This window comes from Polypterus senegalus, chromosome 14 (genome assembly GCF_016835505.1).
Source record: "Polypterus senegalus isolate Bchr_013 chromosome 14, ASM1683550v1, whole genome shotgun sequence".
Lineage (NCBI taxonomy): Eukaryota > Metazoa > Chordata > Cladistia > Polypteriformes > Polypteridae > Polypterus > Polypterus senegalus.
The window spans coordinates 71,876,561-71,894,659 of NC_053167.1; the positions used below are offsets into that span (position 1 = coordinate 71,876,561).

Consider the following 18,099-nt stretch of genomic DNA (forward strand, 5'->3'; position numbering starts at 1 on the left):
AGTCTCTTCCCAATACAAAGCTTTTTTTTCCTTTGTTGTTGTTTTTTTTTTTTTCTTTCCTTCAGTATCCTGGTTGCCTCAGCTGAGATAATGTTTCCTTATTATTAATTTATTGAGCCCATCTTGTTACAAAGAACTTTACGTGATACACTGAGGTAACAGCTTTTCTGTGAGCCACGGGTATCCAAAATAAGTTACCACCCTATACACTCTCTGCTTTCAGGCTCTGTATGAAATGTGGACCAAAGTCACTGAATATACTGTATGGTCCACCTTGGATGATGGCACAGTCCAATAATGTATTGCATTTTTACATTATAGTATTAATAAACTACTAAGATATACATATTCAAGATTTTTTCTGAGCAATCCGTGGTAAAACTTATTACAGCTTGAATGCAGTTAATGTGCAATTCACTAGATTAGCCCTAAATAAACGGAACAAATTACTAACGCCTTGATTTGCCTAACTGTATATTGGTATACACATATGTTTACTGAATAGTAACTGAGCAAACTGTAACAATGATTGTTTTGTCTATAGTTCACAGTATATACTGGTTCAAATTTTTAATCCATACACTTTCTTTGGAAAACCAGTGCTTCTCTTAGCAGATTTCAGTGAGTGGCAGAATGAAAAAGTAATGGGGTGCCAGTGCATTAAAGGGCTCATAAAACCCACCTACTTTAATTTACTATTACTTGGCCAATTTAGAATTACTAATGGATCTCACATTTGTCTGTTTGGGATCTAGGAGGGAATCCCATGCAGATTTCATACCGATAGTGACTGGGCTTTCACTTGGTCCGGCAAGGTTGCAAGCTGCTAAGTGACTAAACTTCTGCAAAATAACTGCTCCATTCCTTATTTTATCATTTTAATTTCATTATTAAAGACATTTTAAAGCTGTCCGCTATATTAACTTAACATCTGAAAAGAATTCCAGTGATTTCATTGTTTAATATCCATCCATCCATTATCCAACCCGCTATATCCTAACTACAGGGTTACGGGGGGTCTGCTGGAGCCAATCCCAGCCAACACAGGGCGCAAAGCAGGAAACAAACCCCGGGCAGGGTGCCAGCCCACCGCAGGGCACACACACACACACACATACACACACCAAGCACACTCTAGGGACAATTAGAAATGCCAATGCACCTAACCCGCATGAATTGGGACTGTGGGAGGAAACCCACAAAAACACAGGGAGAACATGCAGATTCCACGCAGGGAGGACCCGGGCAGCAAACTTTTGTTTAACATGTAATAGAGATATATGATAAAGATATGCTGTTAAATTTAGGAAAATTAAGCTTGTCTTACTGATCTAACACCAAAGTATTTTCACATGTTATGTTTAAATTATTACTGAAACTAAAATGAAATTAATGACTTACATGATCCAAAATGGAGAATCCCTGCTGCCATAATTAACAGCAATCATTGATTTGCATCACCATAAATGAACAATGAATCCTGGTGTATGGTCTCTGTGTAGACATTGAGGGACTTAGAGTTTCAAGCTCCTCAATTATTTGATTGAGGACTGTAAGATAGATTTTACAAGACACCGCTATGTTGTAACTACTGTAAACGCAAGCCCCAAAGTGTGCAAAAAGCTGCTGGCAAAAAATGTTAAATTCAGGGCATACTGGAAAGTCTCCCCCACTACACAGCACTCCAGCCCACTTCTCTACAACAGATGCTTTTCAGCCATTCCCGTAATGCCACTTTGGTTACACCACAGCTTACAAACTTCACTCATACTGATATACTGTACCTATTAGGGGATGACAATGTTGGAACTTTATCACATGCTTTACATAACTATAAGCTGTTTTTCTAGAAATTAAAAAGGCATTTGATAGTCCTAAAATATTTGTAATTATATCTTATTTTTTTCCCAGATCATGTACATCACGTTCAGAACTAGAGAAAAATGGAGGTCATCTCCTATAGTTTTATCCCTCCATCTTCTTAACCTGCTTACCCAGGGCAGGGCTCTGTGGGGCAACTGGAGAAGGCATTGGGCACAAGGCTGGACCGACACCTGGACAGGGGGAGCCCACCAGCCAGTCACTAGGCAAGTATGTCATTTGTTTAAAATACAAATCTGTTGATCCCAATTAAGTCAACTTTATACAGGTTATGTACTTACTGTATGTGCATTAGTATGCAAAGTCTTAGCACATTCAAATCATACCTAAAGAAAATTCTAAATATGAATTTTGATTACAAAATAAATGGCAACTGTAAAACCATTATGACAGGACCTTGTAAATAAATTCTATTTATTTCCACCAACATAACATCTTAAGCCAGATAAACTAGAAAAAGACCTTGGCAGGCGCTCTGGCTCATCTGCTTTACTCTTCTTATTAAATTTAATAATGTAAATGTTCGCGATTTTTTTCTTTCTAGACACCAATAATTAAAAGGATAACATAGTTTAAACAGCATAAATACTTACTCCCCTATATGAAAATACGTGTCTGAAAATATTCGATTTAATCTTATAATCAATCGTATTTTTAAGATAGTCCTATATCAGAATACCTATCATTCATTACAGAGTATCGATATAAAAACAGCTAGCAGGGTAGAAGATTCATAACTAAATCTGAAAGTATTACATCTTAAAAAATGTAGTCATAACTTCCTCGAAGGTGAACTTTACAACAAAGAAACTTCATAAAAAAATAGAACTGAAAACCTTCAATAAAGAGGATTGCCGGTGGTAAGAGGAAGCCGACGTCACGAGTACCTCAGTAACAATTTGTTCCTCGTTTACAGGCGCCTGTTAATCGTGCCTTTCTGTCCAGAAAAGAGTAAACAAATGTCACGCGAATTTTAAGCGAAGGTCAAGGCTCGTTTCTAATTTTATAATTTTATAATGGTTGTTTATAGTTCAACTGAAATGAGTCGCCATAGGTTTGACAGCGTACTCAGACAACGGAGTTAGGTAGGAATGAACCGTGTCTACAGTGTAGGCAGGCACAGGTCAAGAATAACTTCGGAATTGCTACTTCAATTTTAGTAATATTACTGGAAGTACATTACTCCGCCCGACGATGCCAAAATTAAGAATTACCTAGTCTGAAACGGAAATGAGGAAAGGCAGCGGCAGTAGGAGTACTTGAAGTCACTGCTTTATACACAGGCATAAATCAGTTTTCTTCTCCAGCTCTTGCAAAGATTGAATCAAAACCCTTTTAGCAAGGTATATGAGTTAAAACGATTCAATATACATTTGTTCATATATAATAATAAGTAGACTTGGGAACGCGCCGACCAGGGTTGGTTTTCTTTTAAGTTGTACCTGATGATGCTGCTGCCGACCGGTACCCTGCAGAACTGGGGCTATACGTGTACGTATGGGGAAATTGACGTATGAATAAATATACTGTGAGGAGTCTCTATTCATGGGGTTTTGTACGTGTGTGTGTGTGTGTATATGTATGTATATATATATATATATATATATATATATATATATATATATATATATATATATATATATATATATATATATATAAAAATCTATGAACGCGAACGTGTATATATAGTATACATAAAAAGTGTGTGTCCATATATATATATATATATATATATATATATATAAGCTGTGTGTGTGCGCGTAAGCAAATATAGAAGGCTGAGCATTGTATGCCACAAAAAAAAAAAAAATTTAAGCATAACGTAAAGGTTATCTTTATGTTAGGATGACAGGCTTTACGGTGTCACGCATCGCTGAAACAAACATTGCATCATTTTGGTAAGGGGCGCCAAATTCTAAGAGGTCTAAATCTCTGCTGTAAATCTGCTCGCTCGGAAGTTCGAGATCTTATATTCAGCTCATTAACGCAGTGGCTCCTCCTTAATTTAGCATTGTTAGAAGAGTGCGTTATAACCAAAGTTTGCATAGAAAAAATTATAAACGTCTTAAAGGAGTATTCTTAGAAAACGTACTTTCACTCAAATTTGACCTAAGGAATGCAGAAGTTGCCTTAACGTTCAGGAAGTTGCCTTAAGGTTTGGGGGCTGAACAACTGGAGACGAAGTCGAACGGCCGCTCGAGGCTTAGCGACATGGGACCAGAGTGAACAGGTGACGGGATACATACGCACAGACAAACGGGGTCCGACGAGTTCTTCAATCTCACCGTCGTTCAAGAGACCGCTAGCTTTTCCAGCAGGTAGGTATGTCATTTGATTGTGTCTGTAATGTGCTACAGTATGTTGTATTCTGTACGGGACATCTTCCTCAGTCATTACTATATTCGTTTTCGTCCAATATGGTTTTGCTCTTTACACAAAATTATATAAAGAATTAATGAGGAGAAATTCTACACAGCCTGAAGCAGGTGGAGTTCTGTGAGGTTGTAGTCCTCCTTTGATTTAGAATTGTTCCTTTACCCTTCATTTAATAGCATTGTACTTCGTAATGCTTTTACTCAATTATTATTATTGTTATTATCAAGTGTGTTCGCAAATCAGATAGATGAAAGAGTTACTGTAGAAATGGCTACTTCGTTGTGATTTATTCAGTTGATTTTATTATGGTGCTTTCCACTGAGTAAAGGCACAGAGTGCTGTGACAACTTCTTGGGTAACACGCAAGTGTAAATTTTGCACACTACTAAACAGAGTTTGTACACATAAAGACACAGAATTAGCATAATTTAATACTCGGCTGCCGTTATAAATTCATTGCTTAATTCCTAAAGCTTGAACAAGAGCAACGCGATCTTATTTTAACGGAACTATTCAGACATCAGCTGTGAATTCTAAGTCTCCCTTCCACCTGCCTCATGTACACATTCTTCGGTCTCATATGGGTTTGCTACAATTTTTTCCCACGTAGGCTGTCTGGTCAGAAGTAAATTGCAAGTACTCCTGGGCAAAGTTTAACCTTGAACTGATTTTAGATAAGGACACTGTATAAGTACAATGGTTTTGTTTTAGATCTTCGGGTGAAATATAAACCAATAAACTGTAATAACTGCACCATTTTGCATTTAGTTGACTAGTGGAAACCCGTTATTCAGTGGTATCCAGTTACAGAAAGAATCCTACTATTGTATTGCCTGTACATGCAGTCATCGAAAGCACCCTATCTATTCACTTTCTGGGCCCAGTTTCCACAGGTACAGGATGGCAACACACTGAAGAGATGAGACGCATATGGAAAAGCTCAGAAGCAATGTTTTCCACTTCGAGTGGGTGTCTTAGTCCGTAAGGCTTTATTTGACAGCCGTTGTTATTTGTTCCAGTTTGCAGTGGAGGCTCCTGGCTTTACAGCGTATTGTCTCGTTATATCTCCGTTTCGGGGGTGGCCACATATTGAATATTCATTCCTTTAAAGGTTACCGATTTTCTGACAGTGTTCAACTATTAGAGTGTGTTAATTTCGTTCGTTTCTACTGACCCAAATATGTTCAGCAAATGGCCCGATTTCCGCGCTTTGTGCTGAAAATCGGCATTAAATTCGGTCATGTTAATACAGACAGACCGTCACGTGCGCAGTAGGCGGACTTTCATAAAACGATAAACATATACTTGTGTACTGAAACGTTTGTTTCAACTGTAAATACGATTGCACTTGACCATATCTCCAATGTGGATTTTTTTAAATGCACAATTATCCACGTCGTTGTACAGATTTATGCACTGCCCCTTCATGACTGCATATTTTCGACAAATCAGCTCTTTCACTGTCGTATTTTTAAACAAGGTAAACACAGCCGAATTGCCCTGCGTTCATATACTCGTATGCCACTCTTGCATTTTAGGTTAACGAAGTTTTTCCATGTCAAACATATAATGATTGCTGATGTTGATGATTAAAATAACAAGGGTGTGTCACCATCGACTGGCAACTGTAAAATTGCACCTCATGTCCAGACTTGGGTTTGTTCTCGTTTTGCTTTTTCTAATTCCAACGGGTTCCAGCTACCTGCCATCCTGTTACGAAAAACGGTTTCACAAAATGGGGCGTTTAATGCAATCACCTATTGAAATGATTAACGTGTACCGCCGGGAGGCTTCTAGTAACTTGATAAATTAAAGCAGGCGCCTCACTTGTTCTAGAACTCATAAAGAGTTCTACTTACTGAAATGATTTACGTGTATCACTGGGAGGCTTCCAGTATTTGGTAAACTAAAGTAGGCGCCTCACTTACCGTTCTTAATAAAATAACGTAATGTCCATTATTTCTGCGACTAGCTTGCATTGTTTCAGCTGCGGTTCGTGGCATTTTCTTTTGACCCTGCATATTAATAATTACGCAGTTAACGCAAAAAGGACAAGAAGCTCGGCAGAGCACATCTCGCGTAAGAAACAAAATATCCTAATGCCACACTTGCAGTCTGGCGTGTGCCCTGAATACGGCTACTGTTGAGTGCATAATTAGAGTGAACATTATCAGTGCAGACGTTGTGTGAACAGGGAGCTGGTGGATCTGTTTACTCTCGTAATCCTTACATTGTAATCCGAGAATTGAGGGGGTGTGAGCATGCGCAGGCGCAGTCTCGCACACAACCTCTCAAGTCACAAGGCGCAGACGTCATAAATGCACAAGATCAATTAATAATAAGTACCGTCAGGTGTACAGTGCCGCTACATAGTGTAATGATGGGGATAATAAGTGCTGAGCTCTTCCCGTGCTGTTTAGTTGTTACTTCTGGTTTGTCTCCACGTTTGACACTGTTCTGTTCACTCTGCTGACAGGTGCCGATCGAGTATGCCAATATTTAATCATGACATAACGGTTTACATATTTTAAGGCTGTGGTTTTCTTAAGAGAAGTATGAAAAAAAACATGTTGTTCATGATGTTGCTGTTAAACCTACAGGAGTCGTCCATTTTCACTGAGACTGTAACAGTTAAAACAGCAATTAGAAATGATCGCTGTGTAGCTTATGAACACCCACTCCACGCTTGTTTCGTCAAATGAATGTGGTCATCAGTTTCTTTTAAGAATATTTAAAACATGTGAAATTATGTTTTGTTTTTCATTTTCAAGTATAGAATACAACATGTCTTTAGCCTTTTCGTCCCTTATTCATAATGATATCGGGAAATGGTAGGAACCACCTTGAGTGGACGTTGTTGGCCCGCATAACGTGTGTCGTACCGAAATACGTTTTTCAGTAAGGCAAGAATATATGTATATTGTTTACAAAATGATGGACGTTTGTCATCACGGGTGTTTTTATTATTAGGTTAGCGCTTGCTACAAGAGCTATCTTCCAACTTTGTGCATCGTCACTTTTCCTTTTCTAAGCAAGGCATGCTGGTCTTCCTTCATGCTAAATTATGCAAATACATGCGTCTGCATTTTGGGTTTCAAGTTAATTTTATGCCTTTTAGGGGCTCATGGTTTAGAGACGTGGTCTTTTAGATAGGTGTGTGTTACGTGTAGTGACCTCTGCTAGCCATGAAGAATTCAGATTACATTCAATGTTGGAGTAACCTTGGATACCAATACTTGGAAGGGTACCTAGTTTGGCCAGGGCAGGCTTTGCTGCTAACGTGAGAGTTCCGGCAGTCCGTTTTTCTAAGCGTGATAACTTCAATTTCTCACAGAGTTTGGTAGGTGACGCAACTCTGCAGCAACGCGAATCATGTAAGTAAGTCTCTTTTGGCAACCCCGGGTCTGTATTTCGCTAAGGGTTAATATCTTTAAGGAACTGACTCACAGCGTGATGTTGTGTTACCGATCCTGATTCCTGTCGGATTGACACCCAAAAAAAAACCGAACAGGATCGTGAGGATACTGACTTGTTTGTTCAGTTGACCAACCAATCACGGCCCTGTGCCTTTTTAAAGGATAGTGGCTTCTTTAATCACCTGTTCGGGCACAACACCTGGCAAACGGTGAGCCACTCTACGCATGCTCCATTTCTGACAAGTTGGTTAAAAAAATCCCTGACATTGAAACCCATCAACCAATGGTCTTCAAATCTTTCCAGAGATAAAATCCAGGACATCGGCTCTAGAGGATTTGCAACCAGATTGGAGTTTCCTCGCTGATTTCAAAGGATTTGAGTAGCCGAGAGTGAGAGATTCAACATGCCAAGGTCTTTTTTGGTAAAGAGTAAAAAAGCGCACAGTTACCATCAGCCCAGATCCATAGAAGATGACTATACCAACAGACTGGACCATATTTTAACTCACATATGTACAGGTAAAGAGAACTTAACGATCATTTCTGTCTTCTAATGTAGAATGAATTGAGATTGAATTATTTGGCATGATTGTTTATTGCTAAAAATAACATTTAACCTGGTGTTGCTGTTTTTGTTAGATTTTTTAATGATGTGTCCTTTAGTTTCTGATATCTTGTAAAATAGCCAATAACTATTTGGAAAACGCCTTTAAAACATAAAACTGCAAACTCACTGTAAGGAATTCTGGCTGACATACGTAAACGTTGTTACCTAAATGACCCAATTTGATTTGTTTTGACAATCTGGATGCGCTTTGAAAAAGGTAAGAAGCAACATTTAGACTAAGGAAATTGTGCATCATAATAATTGGACATGAAAACGTTGATTTCCGAGTTGAAAAACGTACCATCACCTTACAATTAAACGATGATTTTAATGCATTACGTGCTGCGCTTTGGCATTTGTTTTCGTTTGAAACAACGAAGTGTGTGCAATAAAGCCATAGAAAACTACAATAATCCGGTCTCCGATTTTTTTCCCCTCAATACCAGCAGGTGTCTTTTCGAATTTATTCTCACATTTTCAAAAGAAAATCGTTTATTTAAAATTAAATCCGGACAATAAAGAACATACATGCGTCTGTATTTAATACTGTATATTTACTAAATTATTGGATTTACATAAAAACGTTGATTCAGATTGTTTTAATCCTGTAGTTTCGATTTTTTCTTCAATGTTATTACATACGATGTATTTTCGTTGAGAATGGTTTTCATTTTTCGATGCTTACAGAAAGTTGACGCTAAATAAAAGCCGAGCCATGTACGCTAATGCAATGTCCTAAAAGGGTTGCAGTTTTTTATGTCCCCAGTAACTATTTTTGTATGGGGAGGTCTTTGTTTCTTTCAGAGTCATTTTGGTCCTTTTTTATTTCAGAAGGTAGAATTCCCGAGGAAACGAGCTCTTCGTCGGAGACTCAAGAATCCGATTCCAAAGGACGATTTTCCCCAGAGTCCGGCCTCGTTCAAAGGACAGAGCACTCGTCCAAGTCGCCAGATAGCTGCGAGGGCAGCGTTTGTGACAGGTCCTCGGACTACGAAGACTACTGGAGACCACCTTCCCCTTCAGCATCCCCAGGTACATTTATAGAGATTAGTGAAAAAATAAAAATGCTGGGGTGTTTTAAAATATTGAGATTGTCTGGTTAACTAAACCTTGGGCTTTTTAGTTTCTTGTTTTAAATGGGAAACCTTGAGCAGCGGGAGCAGTTACTTGATCAGATGTTAATTTACGCTATATACTTTTGTTTTTTACCAGCAAGAAGTGACAAGAATTGTCTTAATTTTTCAGTGATTACAATTATTACATCCACTCATACAAAAGATAGATAATCAGGTAATGCAAGTATTAATTAAACAAACTGTCCTGGCAGCTAACAATCAAAGGCAAAGAAAATTCGTTATTAAAGTTTGACAATGGGATAAAAACAATTATTAAAGACAACAGGGCTTAAAACTATTAAGGGTATTGTGTGAACAGATTTAAAGTTGCTTATTTTAATGATTAAGTTGTTAATAAGGTTGTTGGTAATAATATAATACAGTAAATATGTATTAATACTTTAGGAATGATATCCTGATGTTAATAGCAACAAGGAACAAATAAACATGTGTATACGTTATTATGACTATGCTGACTGTATTCTGATGTACTAGTAGAGAAAATTAACTTCTTAAACACAAAAAATCACTTAAGAATAAACTGTCAAAATACTGTTGAAAACCATTATGCACTGTAAATGATGAGTTTCAGTAGATTAGAATAAAGTACAAAATTGTATTAATACATACATAAATGATACAGTACTACAAGTAGCAAAACAAACATAGCACTTATTATTAAGTAAATAATTGTTTTTTATTATTTTACATTAATATACTTTTTGGACCTTTCTGAAACTATTTTATTAGTATATGTATAGCCTATAGTAGGAACCTATTGTCTTGTCATGTATCTTGAAAATGCCGGCATATATAAGCTATTAGCAGTTTCACAAGAACATCTGAAATGTGTAAATTTTGTGTCCTAACTTTAGTGAAGTGACAATTATATTTGAGTCATTTATTTGATGAGTTATTTTAGGGCAACACTAAAGGAACATATTAAATTTAATCGGCAACACTAAAGGAACATATTAAATTTAATCTGTATGTGTTGTTTGTCTGCAGAGTCCGAGAAGTCTCTGTCTCCTTCTGTGGATGAAAGCCATCCCTTTGCCATCCCTTACCGACCATACACATGGAGCAGTTACCCTGGGTCAGAGCTGAGGCACTTGGTGCAGCCGGGATTCCACAGAACCCCTTCAGTAGACCGGGGTTTGGCAATGGGAATGTACCCCGAAAGGGGACCTGACTCCACCCTGTTTGTCGACAGGGGTTCCTCGATGGGATTGTATAGTGACTACAGCTCTGCAGCCAACCTCTTTGACCACAGCACCTCTGCAGCCCTTTATACGGATTCCCATGGTCACAACATCCATGAAAAAGTACCGGAAATTAAGGAGGAATCTGAGCTTCTCTGCACACGCCTGCTATTCAATAATGGCTCATATAAGTGTATTAAGTGCAGCAAGGTATTTGTTACAAATTTATTCTAAGGAATAAAACAAATTGCTTATTTTTATCTGTGAGCAGAGGATTTTAAAAAAAATGGATTGTGTGTAACTTTACACTAGCCATTATTTTTAAAGTCAAGCTTAAGTAGGATGATGATACATGGAAGCATCAATTGTTCATTTTATTTTGTAGGTATTTTCAACACCTCATGGGTTAGAGGTACATGTGAGAAGATCCCACAGTGGCACAAGACCATTTGCCTGTGACATCTGTGGGAAGACCTTTGGCCATGCAGTGAGTCTGGAGCAGCACAAAGCAGTCCATTCTCAGGTAAACACGAATTCAAACTTGTCCAGTGCAAAAGGTTCAGCCAGCCATTCATTACTACACTACCAGTGGTGTACTTCAATCTAAATACTGACTCCTAGAGAAAACCCTGCCTGTCCTTTGATATTAAATCGTACCTGTTTTGGTATATTTAATTGTGGCCAAAATGCATTTATTTTAATAGACATAATTAGTCCGTGCATCCATTTCTGAACTTCAACCAATTTCAGAGCCATGCAAGCCAAAGCCTATTCTGAAAGCCTTGGTTGCAAAGCAAGAACCAACACTGAATGTATGTGCTAGTCCACTGTGAGGCACCCTGACTCAGCTTGAATCTGAATAAATGCATAGCATATGCAGATACTGCACATCCACAATGATGAACATTTTTAAATACAGTGTAGCCAAGCAGTTTTTGTTTTTTAGCCTGCACAGACTATTGATCTTGTCGTTCTATTTTGACATGACAAGAGCTCAAGTGAAGTGACTTGCTCATGGTTACACAGTGAGGCAGCCATTGGTTGTGAATCTGTGGTTTCCAATCTCACTTTTCAGCTACCAAAAACACATTTCCTGTTGAAATGTTTAAAATCAAGCACAGAAATATCAATTTTTAATTTGTTATATTTAAACAGATCATTTTTGTACCATGAAACTACATGCATGTACATTATGAATTGTGAATCACTTTTACTGTTGAAATATTTACAATAGGATTGATAAAGATTTTGTGTTTCAGTTTGCTGTAACTTCAGTTCAAGTCTTCCATGTCAAACTTAGCTAGCAACTAAGCAGATGAGCTGAAAAGCCGCAGAGTTTGTAGGTTTAGTCTAGACCACTTGGCTTCCACTACTCCAGCTGTAGTAGTAACATGCATACAACTTCAACTTGTAAGTTGCACAGTATCACAAACATCAAGAGAAGTAAGGGGTATCTGTAAGAACTGACTTTTGTTATTTATTCTTATCAATATTTTCTTTTTTTAGGAGAGAAGCTTTGATTGCAAAATATGCAGTAAAAGTTTTAAACGTTCCTCCACCTTGTCCACCCATTTATTAATTCACTCTGATACTCGCCCCTATCCGTGCCAGTACTGTGGAAAACGTTTTCATCAGAAGTCAGACATGAAGAAGCACACTTTCATCCATACAGGTAAGGCCAATTTCAAAGCTGTATTCATTAACTGGGCATGTTCTATCCTCTTTAAATACATGTACCGCTTTAGTAATATCTTAATGAAAAAAAAAAGGTCATTGTTTACATGGTGACAATTATTTTTATCAACTGAATATTTTACACCTAAACTGTGTGTGTACTTGGAATAAACTGCTTCTTCTGAGCCTTTAACCCATTAATGCCTTGTGTTCCATTATTGGAATGACAGTCAGGTAATTTTATACGTTATGCTAGTGTTCCAATTTTGGAACGCCACGTAACTCAACAATGGAATGTAATACATTTTTTTTTCTCTTCAAATTCCTGTTCCTTATATTTTTCTATGCAACATATGTGAATTTCATGCACAAACTCCTTAGGCATAAATGGGTTAAAAAAAAAAGGAATAAAATTTTGCATGGAGAACAATTATTATTTTGGAGGAGCATGTCGGTTTTTGCAGTTTCAGAGCTGTGAGTTCACATCCAGTGTGGAGTTTGCCCTTGGCACTAATCCACATAATGAAATTATAAAAAAGTAAACAAAGTATTGTGATAATTGGGTATTCATAGTTTTAATGCTAAATTAAATATGGACTTTGAACAGCTTTAGTTCATAATTTTGATAAGAATGTTTTTTCTACTTGAATTTTAACAGAATCTTCTTTTTCTGTAGGTGAGAAACCTCACAAGTGTCAGGTGTGTGGGAAAGCCTTCAGCCAAAGTTCAAATCTCATCACCCACAGCCGTAAACATACAGGATTTAAGCCTTTTGGGTGTGACCTCTGTGGAAAAGGCTTCCAACGAAAAGTGGACTTGAGAAGGCACAAGGAAACGCAACATGGCCTAAAATAATAGGGTGGGCACTGTTACCTGAAGACAGTTTACACCATGACAAAATGGGACAGTCCTTGGTACAAACACTAAGAGGATTATTGTGCTGTCGCTCAAAACCATCGTCTCCTCCTGAAGTGATGCACATTGGTCACCAATGCATGATGCTCCTTGGACAAATGGAATCCTCGTTGACCGAAGAGTGTATTGCCGTATTGAATGCACTACATACAGCTCAAATTGTGCTCAGAAATGAGATTATTTTTGTAAATATGAAGTTAATAAATGACAGTTGTTTAATAGCATCAGCAAGAAAGTCAGAACCAGATATATTTAAAGCAAAATATTTTTGCACAATAATTTACCTACAAGAAATAGCTAATATTATTTGGGATGGTGGTAAATTTTTCTTGCTAATTTAAAATTAAAAGCTAAAGACAAATTTTCCACAAAAAGCTGCAAGTTACTTTAAAAATGCTACATACACAGTTAACTTTTGAAATAGATTTTTTCATTATAAAATACATAAAAAAATTTATTGGCCTATTTTTGTGTTTTATTTGAATTTGTTTGTGTGTTACTATATTTCCTAATATATTTATTAATTGCATATCATTTTAAATAAATAATTTTAAATTTAATTTGTTTATTTGGCCTTTGTACCTTTTGTGGAATCAGGACTGCCTAGGTGTTAGAACTGGACTGCCAACAGTTAGAATTTCTGATGCCATACGCTTACATTTGTGAACAGAATTAAAGTACACGCCATAATCGGCTCAAAGTCCATTTCAGATACTCCTTCAGTTAGGAAAACAGCCTGAAATTCTGTCATTTAGATTCAGAGTCTTAAATAGGTGTAGTTTTAGACATGCCCGAATCTGAGCTTATTCCCTGTTTAAAAAAAAAAAAAGTCAATCGTAGGGGTAATTAGCAAAAGTATATTAAAAATACATTATGCAGATTCCATGTCCTCTTATTTGCCGATGCCCTTTGTTTGACTGGGTAACAGAAGACTGGGTAAGAAGAGATGCGCAGCTCACCTTTGTTTCACTCGGTAAATTTTTAATGGCACCTCCAGCTAGCCATTTGGTAAGGCTCAGTCTAGAATGCTCAGAAGCGCAATAAGCTGAGCTTCGGCGCTGAAAGACGAGCCTTTCAAATGGATAGCTGAAGACTAGCCGTCGGCCACCTCAGGGATGATTAGATTACGTACCGTGGCTTGGTTCAAGGCTTTGGGAAAAGGAGGACAACCTGACCCACAAACCAGGGGACCGTAGTGTGGCCCAGGTGCTTTTAGGGAGTCCACGGCTACTCGAAGGAGCACAGCTCAGAGTACACGAATGCCAGCTGAGAGAGCGCACGTTCACCACGCCCAGTTCCTCTAAATCACTCCTTTGGCTAACGTTGCAAGACCTCCGCACGCGACACATCTGCTGCAAACCAAATATTTTCAGTCTACTGCTTTGCTAAATAAATATTGAACCAATGAACTGCGGCTATTAAGTGAAGTGTGCAAACTGCATAGCATTCATTTTGCCCTTGTTAATTAGATTACACTGAATAAAAAGGTGACCTCAAAATCCAAGTGTAGAACTTGTTCTGACACCAAAGGCGCTACAAAGCGATTGCTTAGACTAAAGAGCGCGGAAGTATAAAAACCATAATGTTAAAACCCAGTATTTCACTAATTTAATACTGAAATATGTTTATTTGTAACAGAATAATTTAAACCAATATTTACACGTTAAACCTTTGTCTCTCGCCTGTAGTTTATATCACTGCCCACTCTCGGTCTCTGATCTACATTTTTCTCCTCATATGTACTCCTGTTTTGTATAGCAAACAAATTTATTCGTTCTCGTATACTTACATGAAGCAGAAAACGAACAACTAGCACATTAAAAAATAAGTTCCTTTTTTATTTGCCAATCATCCATCTGCCCATTGTATGTATCCACCTATCCAAAAAGTAGGCATTTTATGTAGAAACTTTTAATCATGTTTGGAAAATCGTTCGAATAAACACTAATAGTCTCATAAAAGAGCAAATGTATGCTGTATATTTTAGTCAGTACTACTATTAATACAATAAAACTACCCAGGCGGTGTTATTCGTTTTAGAATAACCGTACCCGTTAATAGCTCTCTCATGGTTCTGAAAATGGTAGTGAGACGTATAAATTGAGACATTTCTCTTAGTTCTTCGATTGGTGATTCATTATCGTGGCATATGATAAATCCACAAAGCGTCTTTTTGATACCTAATTGTATAGATGGCTTAAAACATAATGCGGCACAGAAAATAATTAGCAAAACACTTGAGAAGCGCTAAATGTTCATGATTTTTTTAAAGCGGCTTATATTTTGATTTGGCTTGACGATATATTGTTTATGAGCAGCCATACTGACCTGCGTACTTTGATCTTTAACTGTAAGCGGGTATAGAAAATCAATTAGTAGATCATTTCGATGGGTTGGATGTTTCGTTAGAACTCCGGCGCTTGGTCGAATTTCCGTCCCGCTCACGGTTCCTACATGACGCGAAATTGAAAGGACGACCGTCGCATCTCTCTAGTATATACACACTTTTAATAAAACTAGAAATCTATTTATGTGGTGTATTTGTATTTTTATGTACACTTTGTATTTTAAACGTATTAAATCAAGTACTGCGGTGGGCTGGCGCCCTGTATTGGCTGGGATTGGCTCCAGCAGAACCCCGTGACCCTGTCTTAGGATATAGCGGGTTGGATAATGACTGACTGACTAAATCAAGTACAAATTAAAGAAATCTCGTACTTTTAACTTACTAGTTTCCAAATCTTCCGTTATTTAAAAATTTAACTCAATATAGTTATGTCATTTTTACTAACATTTTGATTTAAAAGCCCTCCATTCATGTCAATCCGAATTGCTCAATAGTAAAGCACAACAGCAGGGAGTCCAAAGAGGCGTTAAAAGAGGGTCACGAAGTAAGGATTCTCCTTCTAGTTTACATATCAGGAGCACCGCCCTTGTTGCGGGAAGACAGATTGGGATCGAGAGGCTGCAGGGTGGGGCGTCTCACAAGTGGGCGAATTCCGCGGTATTCCACTGCTTTCTTTACCTTAAGATAATGAATGTGTTTGTTTACGAGCTAACCTGCCATGTCACGAAGTATAAACGACACGAGACTGCTTCACAGAGCGCAGGTCGGTTATCAGAGACGAGCATGCAAATACGTTCTGAACTTCAATCAGATGCCCACAGATCTCATCTGATGACGACTAGCAAACGCTGAAAATTGCCTGCCCCAGAAAGTATTTGTGCTAATTCTCATCATGGGAATCTTTAAATATAATGGGAACAATTTTTCCAAATTATAATAAATGTATTCATAACACTTATGAAATATGATCAAAGTTTCAATTAGAGTACTGTATATGTCTGTATGACTATTTTACATATGCTGTGCTATAACATATAATATTTTATGGCACAAAAAGGTTGTACAAAGGGAAGTCACCTTTGACTGTTACAATGGAAGAGTAGTTGTTCCCAAGTTCAGTCATGGTGCAGGTTTTTATTCCAGTGAATTTTAAAATCAGAGATTCATTCTTATTCTTAATTGATATCATTGTTTAATTATCTGGCATTAGTTCTCTTATTCTAAGAAATTCTGAAACATTTGGATTATTTTCATAGTTTTAAATAATTTCCTATACCATTTCCTTTTAAAGGTTACCCATTCCTGTGACATTTGTTTCTTTAAGTGTATCCAAATTACATTAATTAGTGAAGGGCAATGCAGACAATAGGGGGGCAAAAGGGGCGCAATTACTAAAGTATTACATTTGATTGTATGCTCAACTGTAAGAAATATGAGACGAAGAGAGGATACAACACTGAAGTAATTGCTTTGTCTTTATCATTCATTGTTGCAGCCTTTGGAACAATTAGGTGAGCAAGTGTAAATTAAAAAGAACAAGGTATAATAAATGCAGGCATTTAAAGCTATAACAGCAATACAAGTATTGGTGAATTTCTGAGAATACGGTGGCACTGGCCAGAAAGCAGGAGACAGAGCTGGAGATGGCCAGTTAAAGATGCTAAGATTTGCATTGGGTGTGACGAGGATGGACAGGATTAGAAATGAGAACATTAGAGGGTCAGCTCAAGTTGGACAGTTGGGAGACAAAGTCAGAGAGGAGAGATTGTGTTGGTTTGGACATGTGCAGAGGAGAGATGCTGGGTATATTGGGAGAAGGATGCTAAGAGCTGCTGGGGAAGAGGAAAAGAGGAAGGCCTAAGGGAAGGTTTATGGATGTGGTGAGAGAGGACATGCAGGTGATGGGTGTGACAGAGGAAGATGTAGAAGACAGGATGATATGAAAATGGATGATGCGCTGTGGCACACCTAACGGGAGCAGCTGAAAGAAGAAGATATGACATTAATCTGCATCCAGCCCTGCATATAGGCCCTCCAACCTGCAGGGAAAACCTGGGGGTTGGTGGCAGAATTGGCACTCCAGCCACCATAAAAAAAACCTCACATTGGTTCCACTCCATCTGAACTAGTGTGGTGCTGAGGTGTCACCCATCGCATGGCTGCACTTGGGTCCTAATCTGGGATCCTGAGTTGGCCTGTCATGTGGTGGGTGCGGCAATGTGCTGTATCAGGGCGTCTTCCTAACCTCTTCTAACCGGTATGAGAACACCCGCACACAGATGTTGAATGTTTTGCCATTTTCCCCCATTTTTTGGCCCTCTAGAGTCTAAAACCATCTCATTTTTAGGCAATTTTTGGACCATATTGTGTGCAGGAAATTACACCCTTACGGTAATGAGTAAACCGATAAGTATTTTCAGTGAAAATAAGTCAGAAGGATTTGAAGTTGTGCATGCCGATCAACTGATTCCAGAAAGGGTCAAAATTACTCTTTTTCACCAAACTTGTAATAAATGGGGATTGGTATTGTATTAATTAATTAATTAATTGTATTTATTCATTAATC

The 18,099-nt window shown here is 37.8% G+C and overlaps 1 protein-coding gene across 4 annotated transcripts; it reads left to right on the forward strand.

Annotated features, from left to right (window-relative positions):
* Positions 1-2,064: 2,064 nt before the first annotated feature.
* On the forward strand, positions 2,065-13,643 carry LOC120514415 (zinc finger protein Gfi-1-like). 4 transcript variants are annotated; one of them, XM_039734781.1, is made up of 7 exons: positions 2,065-2,091; positions 7,978-8,192; positions 9,112-9,312; positions 10,404-10,807; positions 10,983-11,120; positions 12,104-12,269; positions 12,948-13,643. In XM_039734781.1, exons 2-7 carry the CDS (start codon positions 8,078-8,080, stop codon positions 13,124-13,126), a joined length of 1,203 nt encoding a protein of 400 aa, XP_039590715.1. In that variant the 5' UTR covers positions 2,065-2,091; positions 7,978-8,077; the 3' UTR covers positions 13,127-13,643. The 4 variants fall into 4 exon arrangements, with proteins under 4 accessions (XP_039590715.1, XP_039590713.1, XP_039590714.1 ...); XM_039734779.1 differs by lacking the exon at positions 2,065-2,091 and adding an exon at positions 3,910-4,199; XM_039734780.1 differs by lacking the exon at positions 2,065-2,091 and adding an exon at positions 4,117-4,203.
* Positions 13,644-18,099: the final 4,456 nt, after the last annotated feature.

What these genes read in the sequence shown, in the direction of transcription:
- LOC120514415 (XM_039734781.1), top strand. Translation starts at nt 8,078, where the DNA reads ATGCCAAGGTCTTTTTTGGTAAAGAGTAAAAAAGCGCACAGTTACCAT. An exon ending in TTTAACTCACATATGTACAG is followed by an intron (nt 8,193 to 9,111) that starts GTAAAGAGAACT and finishes TTTTTATTTCAG; the next exon opens with AAGGTAGAATTCCCGAGGAA. An exon ending in GCACACTTTCATCCATACAG is followed by an intron (nt 12,270 to 12,947) that starts GTAAGGCCAATT and finishes CTTTTTCTGTAG; the next exon opens with GTGAGAAACCTCACAAGTGT.